We start from the raw sequence: 10,665 nt of genomic DNA, 5'->3' as shown, positions 1-10,665 counted from the left end.
GGCACGAGGGGTAGGGCGTGGCCGCAAGGGAGGAGCGTGGCGCGTTCGCAGGCAAGGACCTGTGCGCTTGCGAACTTTGTTCCACGGATGATGGATGTGTAGTGATTTTTGCAGAACAGCAGGAACAAAGCAACGGAATCCATATCCAGCTCGATCGGCGACAAGCAACCTATGGATGCCACAAACTGCGTAACCCTTCACCGTCGTCTCGTCACCACGGCAGCGGCAGCGGCGCCTTGCATTGGTTGGCGCGCTCGCACTCGTCGACACACTCGTGGTAGACGTCGATGGGCTCGGTTGTGCGTCCGGGTGAAGTAGCTAGCTCTCATCTCAGACGCGGCATGCCATGAATGCATGACGCCTCGGCGATCCCTAGCTTAACGACAATGAGGCACTTGACGGTGTTTTACGGGTGGTTGCAGAACGGGCAGGTGAAGACGTACCTTCTCCAGCTTGGGCGCCTTCTTCTGTTGTGAACGCCGACAACTTGGAGCTCCTCGACTTGCGCTTCCCCAAGGCCGGAGGACAGGGGAGGAGGAGGCTGAAGCTGCACGCGCACGAGGCGAATAGGAAATGCATTCGTGCTACGGCCTACATCGAGCATAACGAACGAACCCGAGTGCTAAGTCATGTTTTGTTCAAGACGGATCGGGATCGGCGTGCGTTTAGAGGCCGAGTCGAGTGCTGGATGGCGTCCGACTGCTGGGGGCTCCTATCTATCTTCTGTTAGATTTTATTTTAAGAAATGGGTGGATTGCATTGCATTAAACACAGTACACCCATATTACAAACAGAACCTTAAATAAACAAAGAAATGCTGCGGACTGCATGGACATCTATGAAGCCAGCTCGGCTCGGCTCGCTCCTCCATATTATCTTAAGGAGTTGGCTCCGCTCGGCTCATTAAGGGCTTGTTCGGCCGTGGAATTTTTCCATAGCTGCTTTCATTCCACAAGCTAGGATTGAGTGAATCTTTGTATGTCACTAAATTCGGGTGATCCATCATTTCAGATCAGGATAGAAAATTGCACAGATGGAGGCTAATTTGCGAGACGAATCTCTTAAGCTTAATTAATCCATAATTTGACAATGTGATGCTATAGTAACATGTGCTAATGATGGATTAATTAGGCTTAATAGATTCATCTTGTGAATTAGCCTCCGTATAATTAGTTTTATAATTAGCTCATGCTTAGTCCTCCTAATTAGCCTCCGAACATTCGATATGACAGGAATTTTAGTCCGGACTAAAGAATCAAACGAGACCTCAATCTTGTTCGGTTAAATGGATGTGGCAATTCATGCTCTGGAATGTCATCTCCCTGAAATTAACAACAGAAGATCTCCTGCAGACAGCATTACAAGAATAAGATATTGAAATTATCACAATACTCAGAAACAGAAGATAACCACCATTGCAATGTCACCTGACATGGACAACTTAATGACACTAGAACCAAACAGAAACAAAACCACCAAGTTCACATAGAAGAGAAGCTCTCAAGTCTCAAGCGAGCACACCAATTCCACACTGAAAAAGCAGGCCTCGTGAATCGATGAGGCCGGAACAACCATCTCCATTAGAATCGACGAGGTTAGGCCACCATGGACCAATACAGATTCTGAGGAAGCCACTACGGACAGTACATTACAAGAAATCTGTTAATCTACGACGGATTCAGAGAACGTCATTAAACAGTGCACCATCTGTGACGATTGGTGAATTTTCGTCGCACATTTGCAAATGGCCCATGCAAGCTCAAATTTGGGACCAATTTCTGTGACGAACCTTGGTAACCATCGTGGATTGAAAATTAAAATCACTACGGATTTGATATCATACTCAACCACAATTTTAGCAAAACAAATACGTCGCTTACTTTAAAAAAAATACGATGTGTTACTTTTTTTATTGAAAACGTGGGTGTTGTGCTAGGTTAGAGAAAAAGTATGGTGCCTTTGTTTTATATGCGTGTGATGGAAGAAAAAAAATCCTCCCGACCCTCCCCATAGTATGCCTGCTATTGGGAAAAAAATTGGCGATCAGGGAAAAAAAGAGGTGCTCAAAAAACAATGAAAAAATAACAGAGAGTACCGGGCCTTCAAGGACTGATAGGGTACCACTGCGCTGCAGTTTCATTCACGATAGGATTGGTATTAATTTTTTTAATTAGGTTTAGTGTTTTAATTTGGGAAAAAAAAGATTCGTATAGGGGAACCGGAATCGAAGCCAGGTCTTCGGGGTAAGACTAGCACATCTGAAACTTCACCTTGCAACTTCACCTGTAACAATGTATTGTATTATTTTTTTTAATCATTCCATGTTTTAATTGGGAGAAATAAAAAGAGATGCTGGGGCCTGGGGGTATCGGTGCATCGAACCCGGGTCCACGCGCCCTACCGTTGCGCCGTGCATTCACTTATCATGACTAGAACATCCGGAGCGCATCGCGCCCTACTGTTTCAACAATCAAATCCAGCAATAGAATCAAATGATGTAGCTATCATCATTTGACGAACAACAAACATCTCTCAACGGTAGTAAAGTACACAATCCTTCGCTATGATTTCGCTTCATTCTGGCACAAACGAATAACAAATTAAAATAAATTTCATATGTGTTTCCCTTTTGTCCTAACTAAGGTGTTTCTGAAGTTTTCATTCGTGCGAATTGATCCAAAATTCATGTCAGTACTTCTGCAATCTTGGAAGAATGCTTTGGGTCATCTAAAACACCCATATAAGCTGTTGTCAAAAGGAGTTAATTGGTGCACCTCCCGAGAGAGACGACAAATAAATGCTCTCCTGTGGAGAAGTTCAGATACAGAAACAAGTGTAAGCACCACCTTATCATCTAATAGCATGGAATGGAAACTATGTAAAAAAAGCAAGGGCCAGATGGCATACAAGCTTGTAGCTCCATTTTTGGCATCATTAGTCTCAGATTGCAACAAAATCTCTTGAGTCATTTTTGGACACGATAGAGTAACTTGCAGTTTGCTTGTCATCCTTGATAACTCATAATAATGAAATTTGCTATCAGAAAACACACACAGAAGCATCAGTAGGAAGTGTAAGGATCAAAGTTCACGAAACTGACAAAGATCATCTGAATCTTCCTGATCGTAATCCAGAGAAAGCAACTTCTGCTGGTGACAATAATAATTATTCAGAAAAGATGAGGATCATAATTGGAATCTTGCATTGTAAAAAGGTTAGGCAAGGTAGCAATGACCTGCTAGAATTACCTTCAAATTTTCCATAGCAAGTCTCAAGGTCATCATTTACCAAAAGATGATCAAAAAGACCGATCAAATTTAGCCCGAGCATTTCTGAGCCGTTTTTGGATCTGGTGTATAACCAATTGGGCAGAGAATAAATCATCGATGTCATATAGTTATATGGTTAAGAATTAACTAATCTATCACATGAGCCTAGCCAAACACTACATTTCATAAACTACAAATATACCGTGCCCTAAGGCGCTTCTCTAGTTCCTCGAACGATGTTCAGATGTTAATTAGGAGGATTAAACATGAACTAATTATAAAACTAATAGCAGAACCCCTAGGCTAAATCGCGAGATGAATCTATTAAGCCTAATTAATCCATCATTAACGAATGGTTACTGTAGCACCACATTGTCAAATCATGGACTAATTAGGCTTAATAGATTCGTCTCGCGATTCAGCCTAGGGGTTGTGCAATTAGTTTTGTAATTAGCCTATATTTAATACTCCTAATTAGCGTCCAAACATCCGATGTGATAGGGGCTAAAATTTAACTCCTGTCTTCCAAACACCCCCTCAACTGCTGCTTCAGTACATACTTGTGCCATAAACATTTCCATGAACATGCGCAAACTCAAGAAATTTGCCCTCGCTTATATCTTTCTCTATTTTACTACGTGCTGTAAAGTGGTAGTGAACCCCATCTATTTCCTTCTGCCTGGATATAAAAGCACACATAAGAATCTGCCCGGAAGTTCCAGGCTGGTAGGCTGCCATAAAAAAATAGCTATAACCACTAAACCATTTGGCCAAAGTATATGAAATTTCATTGAATCGAAGGTCTTTGGTTCCTCTACAGCTTTGTAAATGCCAAAAAATTAATAAAGCCTCTGAATGGCCATCAACAGAAACTGAAAATAAAATTAAAACTGAATCTATCTCTACAACACAACATATACTTCCCATGAGCATATTACACAACCTACCAGGCCATCAGAATTTAGAAATATTATGATGGTTAAAGTTAACTTCTAAATAGCATCTGTCACTACTCTAACCCGAACATGTATAATACTTGTCCTACAAATGGTTATCCAACTAAACTTTGATAAGCGCAAACCATGATCCATGCTAATTGTACCACATAATGGACTTCCTCTCAAAACTCTAACAAACAGTTGACACCTAGAATGAAATGCGGTCTACGGAACCAGCCTCTAACACAAAAACTGGAAAGTTGATCATCTATCATAACTGGTCGATGTTAGGTTCACTACCACACTAAGGAATCCAAATTGGTTAAACAATTGAGAACTACAAAAGTGAAAGCACCAGCAATACACTCAAAATTTTGGTTGATTCATGAAAGATTGGATTACATATTCTTGAAGAAAAATGTTTCATCAAGCTAGCAAGCAGATGCCAGAAGGCATGCCTGAGTTTTTGAAACCTATCAGCAAATGATCTCAATATGATTGATGGCTGATCAACATTCTCATTTAACTCAAGAATAAAAAGGATTAGGGGAATTACATTGCAGCATGGTAGGTCATGGCTAACCATTTTACCTATTATTATCAACTAAAGCATTAGTTGTTAGCTATACACTAATAACCTATTCTGAGTTCCAAGGCTTCCAAGCATAACTGGACAGATCATATCTTGACAGATCATATGCTTCTTCTGATGCAATTTATTGAGAACTGAAACAACTAATGAATCTTGCAGTGAACTATTCTGAAAATTGTATAATGAATAAACCTTAGTTGAATCCCTTTCTCAGACTTTCTACCTCATAGCCCATCCTGAATAGTTGAGCAGAATTAGAAATTAATCATGATAATCAACTAAAGAGGATTGTGGTTCATTTTCTTTACTCGTAAAGAGTTGCTCTCTTTACAGTTTACACCTAAGCAAGTCAAGTTCCTTATGCCCTGTAAGTCAAGTTCCTTATGTATTTAGCTTGTAGGCCTAATTAAGCAACCATGGTTACTCGTCGCAGCCAAACCTAACTAACAAAAGTAGAGGACATTAACAGGAAAGGGAAGCTGAACCTACCTTCGGAGCAACAAACGCTGAACCTACCTTTGGAGCAACAAACACCTTCCTACGAAGCCGCTGGACAGCAAACTTGGAGCAGTAGACAACGACGGATCTTTTATATCACACTTCTCTGCACCACCCTAAGCAAAAAATAATTATCCATTAGCAACATGTCAAACTAATAAAGCAGTCAAGTCTATAGCATAATGAGAACAACATACTGAAAATGGAAGCTTTGCATAACTACACTCAGCAAGTTAAGCTCACCAAATGACCATTTCAAAATAAGTACCAGCGTCTCGAAGACATCTTGATAGGTGACACCTTTGAGCGTTAAAGCGTCACCACTGCCGGCCCGTTCTTCTCTTTGCAGCCTTCACTCTGTATATTCCAAAACGAACCAAGAAATTAAGATCAAAAGCTTCGGGTCACAGGCGTGAAGAGAGAGGAGGAAGAGGACTGGATCTCACCTCGACGCATTGATTGTCCGCGTCGATGAGACGGGCGAAGAGGTCATCACCGGCGACGTTGGCATTGTACGCGGTGCCGGCGCCGTTGACCATGGCGTTCCCCAGAACAGCGCCAGTGACCTCCAGCACGCAGAGCCGATCCACCTGCCGCACGCCGCAGATCTTGCGCTGCCCGCCGGGTGAAGATCCGCCCTAGCTAGATATGAGAGAGCTCCCTGGCAGCAGCCTTTTGATGCCCGCCGGCGGGCGCATCGGGCGAGGCACGAGCTGCCCAGCCGCATGCCGGGTCACCGATGTGTCCAGGAGCAGCGTCCTCGGCCGGATCCACCTCCGCGTGGCCACGGAGGCGAGCATGGAGGGGAGCCGCGGGAGCGGCGGCGGCGCGAGGAGGAGAGTGCGGGGTGACGACGCGAGGAGGAGGTGCGGGCTGGAGCGGGTGACGGCTAGGGTTTGGGGGTTGCGGGTGGACTACGTTTGATTTCCAAAAATTCGGAGGGTTCTTTTTTTGCAAAACCGGCAGAGGATGCGGTGGGCGCTGGGCGAGCGAGCCGGCGAGGGTGTTGTCGTGTTGATCCGCTGATCGACACGCGTCCGTGAAGTGCGGGGAGAAGGGCAAACGGGCTCCAAAAGAACTACAAAATCTACCGAGCTATGCATTTGCTATGCATGAAACAACCTGAAACTTGAAATCTTGAACTACATCAACTCATCAAGGTTCAGATCAGACATCGTCTTCGTAGTCTCAGGCTTCAACCAGAGGCGCGGCCGGCAGCGGCAGTCGACGACGCCCTTGTTGGCGAGCTCGCAGGCGTCGATCCACTCGCAGTAGACGTCGACGGGCGCCGTGAGCGCGTGGGCGCTGGTGAAGTAGCTCTCGCTGTAGATGCGGCACGATGCCTTGGCGATCCTATCCTTGAGGTCGATATGGCACCCGATGGCATCGGGGTAGCCGCAGAACGGGCAGGTGAACAGCGTGTCAAGCTTCGGCAGGTCCTCGACTTCCTCTTCCCCATGGTTGGTAGCACTGAAGCTGACAACGGATGATCCTCCGCTGACGACGATGAGAGTTTGCGGGCGCGAGAGAGCTGACTCGTCGAAACTCCAGCGGGCAGGGGTGGGGAGGAATGTGGATGCAACGAGCAACCTAGGTGCGATGGTGGTTTTATGGAGCGGCACGGTAGCATCGGACTCGACGTGCGTGCGTCCCACGCTGCCACAATCTGAGTCCAAAGATTCAATCCAGAGATTCTGGACACCGACGTGCTAGTTTCTACGATTCCGGAGTCTAGTAGGTCCGATTCTAGCTCTAGGTGGGCCCACGTATTCGCCCACCGACCTCTGGTAGCCTGCGGGCTGCAGCTTCGTCGCTCTGATTCCGATAGCCGCGGCGGTGGGTATAGCCATGTGCGGTGTGCCGGGCTGCCGGCCCCTTGCCGGCGTGCCGAGCAGCCGAGCTCCACCCGCGGTGTTGGGCGGCCGCCGTCTCCGCGTGCACGACTTGGGCTAATCAAACATTCCAACCTTTTCGTGGAGGACATCATCTCCATCTTGCACTGCCCGTCTTGGGCAGACCTCCGCCGAGAGCTCCTGGGCCTCGTCCTCGGGCGGCTCCTACTAGCCGACCGTGTCCGGCTAGGAGCAGCCTGCCGCCCATGGCGTCCCGCTGCCCGGCAGGAGCCCCTTGCCCCTCCGCTACCGTGGCTGACCCTCCCCGGCCGAAGGCACCTTCCTCAGCATCCCGGGCGGCGAAACCCACCGCATGCCCGTCCCGGTGCCGGAGGACGCTTCCTGCTACGGTTCCATGGGGAACTCATGGAACCGGCTACGATCCTCCTCAAGCGCTCCAGCCGTCCTGCGTCCAGTTTTCGCCGGCGAACCGTTTCTCCAGAGACGCCGTACAGCTTCCCGAGCAAGCCTGCCCGCCGGGACGCCTTCGTCCTCGACCTCGAGACAGGTTCGAGCTCCAAAGGCAAGCCAAGATAGGTCCCATCGATGAAAAACGTTCGACGACGGAGGCGTGCGCACGCAGTCACGCAATACACACGCTACCAGAAAAAGCTATCAACGCTGCCTGTCATCGTCGTGGTCGTCGTCAACGAACCCAGTCATTGATGCCTTCTGTCTGCTGCTGTCTTTTGTCCTTGTCCCACACACACCAGTCACCATGAACAAGATGGAGCTCCACTTCTCGACGATTTGGTTGGTAAAAATACGATCCCTTCAGGTACGACGTCGTCCCCTTGGTCCCGAGCGTGCCCCGGGTGGTAGTCGACGCCCCGATCTCCAAGGCTCTGGCCAAGCTGTGGGCGCTGACGGGGCGGCCGCCGTCGTGGGCGTACGTGCACGCCGGCGACGAGCTCGTGCTCGACGTGAGGAAGTCCCCGTTCCTGAAGCACGCGTGCGACGTGCTGGGGTTCCAAAACCTGGACTCGTGCCTGCACCTGCTCGACGGCCGCGAGGGCGCCGCCGCCGCGTTCCGGCCCGGCGCGCGCTGGGACCTGGCGCTGGTGAACAACTCCGGCATGCTACGCGACGAGGCGCGCATCCCGGCATGGTGGCACTTGCCGGCGAACAAGGGGCTCGTGCGCGACGCGCTGGGCTGGTGGGTGGTGGCAGAGCGGGAGCACGACGACCTGCCGGTGCCGGACGACCGGTTGCCTCTGTCAGAGCTTGACTGACGGCCTGACATGTGAGATTCTGCATTGCTCGAACTTGCAACAGATTGCACATGACTCAAATGCGTAGAGTACGTGATATCATAAGATCCTGTTGAATCTTAAACTTGGACAGCTGATCGATCGGTCGCCAAAATACAACACATACAAAGCACGAGAAATTCTGGAACGACAAAATAAGCTATACTATGCTACAACGTGAGTCACATGGCTTTAGTACGGAAAAACCACGCTGGGAGCGCTCTGCACCCCTGTCGCCGCACCACCACACCATCCGGCAGCAGAGGCGTGATCGTCCCGGTCCTCATGTCGAACACGCCGCAGTCGCGGAGGGGATCCGCCTCCCAGTTCCCGCGGTCATAGTCGCACACGAAGTAGATGCAGTCCTCCCGAGCTCCGCACTCGGGAGCAGGGAGGGACATGGACTGCGTGGCCACGAAGAGCGCCTGGTGGCCTCCCAGATCATCGACCCTCCTCCACTTGCCCACCACCAAGTCGGCCTCAAAGACTTCGAACGACAGGGGGCGGCTGCTCTCCATCCTCTCCTTCTCCGGCAGGGTGGCCAAGCATCCGATCAGCCGCCGTACATGCAGAAGCTTGCCGCTGGACTCAACGAGGTAGCTCCAGTACGCGCAGACATGCCTCTCGCCAGCAATGGACCGGCACATGATCCGTGGATCGTCGACAGCGCCGGCTACGCGTTTCATGGATGGGACTGATCTTCTTGGCTTGCCTAGGGAGGTCGAACCAGTAGTCTCGAGGTCGAGGACGAAGAGCTTGCCGAATGAGAGAGCGTACAGCTTCCCGTCGAAGAATGCAACGTCAGATATGAGCTCGCCGTCGGGCACTCTGAATTCGATGGCGGCAGTCGTCCCGGGCCGGCAAACAGAAATCACGCTCTCGAAACGGCTGTCGGTGGTCAGTACAGCAAAAGGGGAAGAATCTGGTGATGGGTCGTCCATCTAGCGTCGAGAGCGGCACCGGCTTGACGGAGGACAGGCGTCCCGGCGGGCAGGCTTGATCGGGAAGCCGCACGGCGTCGCCGGAGGAACGGTTCGCCAGCGAGAACGCGCTTGAGGAGGATGGGCATGGTTTTTCCCTACTAAAGCCATGTGATTCACGTTGTAGCATAGTATAGCTTGTTTTGTCGTTCCAGAATTTCTCGTGCTTGTATGTGTTGTATTTTGGCGACCGATCGATCAGCTGTCCAAGTTTAAGATTCAACGGGATCTTGTGATATCACGTACTCTACGCATTTGAGTCATGTTGCAATCTGTTGCAAGTTCGAGCAATGCAGAATCTGACGTGTCAGGTTGTCAGTGAAGCTCTGACAGCGGCAACCGGTCGTCCGGCATCGGCAGGTCGTCGTGCTCCCGCTCCGCCACCACCCACCGGCCGAGCGCGTCGCGCACGAGCCCCTTGTTAGCCGGCAAGTACCACCACGCAGGGATGCGCGCCTCGTCGCGCAGCATGCCGGAGGTCTTGTTTACCAGCGCCCGGTCCCGGCGCGCGCCGGGCCGGAACGCGCCGGCGGCGCCGTCGCGGCCGTCGAGCAGGTGCAGGCACGTCTCCAGGTTGTGGAACCCCAGAACGTCGTACGCGTGCTTCAGGAACGGGGACTTCGTCACGTCGAGCTCGAGCTCGTCGCCGGCGTGCACGTACGCCCACGACGGCAGCCGCCCCGTCAGCTCCCACAGCTTGGTCAGAGCCTTGGAGATCGGGGCGTCAACTACCACCCAGGGCACGCTCGGGACCAAGGGGACGACGTCGTACCTGAAGGGATCGTATTTTTACCAACCAAATCGTCGAGAAGTGGAGCTCGATCTTGTTCATGGTGACTGGTGTGTGTGGGACAAGGACAAAAGACAGCAGCAGACAGAAGGCATCAATGGCTGGGTTCGTTGACGACGACCACGACGATGACAGGCAGCGTTGATAGCATTTTCTGGGTTCGTAGGAAGGTGTTTGTTGCTCCGAAGGTAGGTTCAGCTTCCCTTTCCTGTTAATGTCCTCTACTTTTGTTAGTTAGGTTTGGCTGCGAGGAGTAACCATGGTTGCTTAGGCCTACAAGCTAAATACATAAGGAACTTGACTTACAGGGCATAAGGAACTTGACTTGCTTAGGTGTAAACTGTAAAGAGAGCAACTCTTTACGAGTAAAGAAAATGAACCACAATCCTCTTAGTTGATTATCATGATAATTTCTATCTGCTCACTATTCAGATGGGCTATGAGTAGAAAGTCTGA

The 10,665-nt window shown here is 49.9% G+C and overlaps 2 protein-coding genes and 1 long non-coding RNA gene across 3 annotated transcripts in view; 1 reads left to right on the top strand and 2 right to left on the bottom strand.

Annotated features, from left to right (window-relative positions):
• Positions 1-3,719: 3,719 nt before the first annotated feature.
• On the bottom strand, positions 3,720-6,331 carry LOC111257109. Its single transcript, XR_002677507.1, has 3 exons — positions 5,744-6,331; positions 5,541-5,654; positions 3,720-5,413 (listed from the first exon to the last, which is right to left on the bottom strand). It is a non-coding gene; the product is annotated as an uncharacterized LOC111257109 (long non-coding RNA).
• Positions 6,332-7,502: 1,171 nt separating this feature from the next.
• LOC105914179 (phospholipase A1-Igamma2, chloroplastic-like) lies at positions 7,503-8,421 on the top strand. The gene is made up of 2 exons (XM_012845181.1): positions 7,503-7,621; positions 7,968-8,421. The coding sequence occupies exons 1-2, from the start codon at positions 7,503-7,505 to the stop codon at positions 8,419-8,421; spliced, it is 573 nt and encodes a 190-aa protein (XP_012700635.1).
• Positions 8,422-9,734: 1,313 nt separating this feature from the next.
• Positions 9,735-10,665, bottom strand: part of LOC101774064 (phospholipase A1-Igamma2, chloroplastic-like) — a 3,732-nt gene continuing 2,801 nt past the window's right edge. Inside the window, exon 2 of the mRNA XM_022826054.1 lies at positions 9,735-10,191. Coding sequence (XP_022681789.1) covers positions 9,735-10,191 — 457 coding nt within the window. The remainder of the gene's footprint in view (positions 10,192-10,665) is intronic.

This window comes from Setaria italica, chromosome IV, assembly GCF_000263155.2.
Source record: "Setaria italica strain Yugu1 chromosome IV, Setaria_italica_v2.0, whole genome shotgun sequence".
Lineage (NCBI taxonomy): Eukaryota > Viridiplantae > Streptophyta > Magnoliopsida > Poales > Poaceae > Setaria > Setaria italica.
This window is presented reverse-complemented; position numbering and strand designations above follow the sequence as displayed.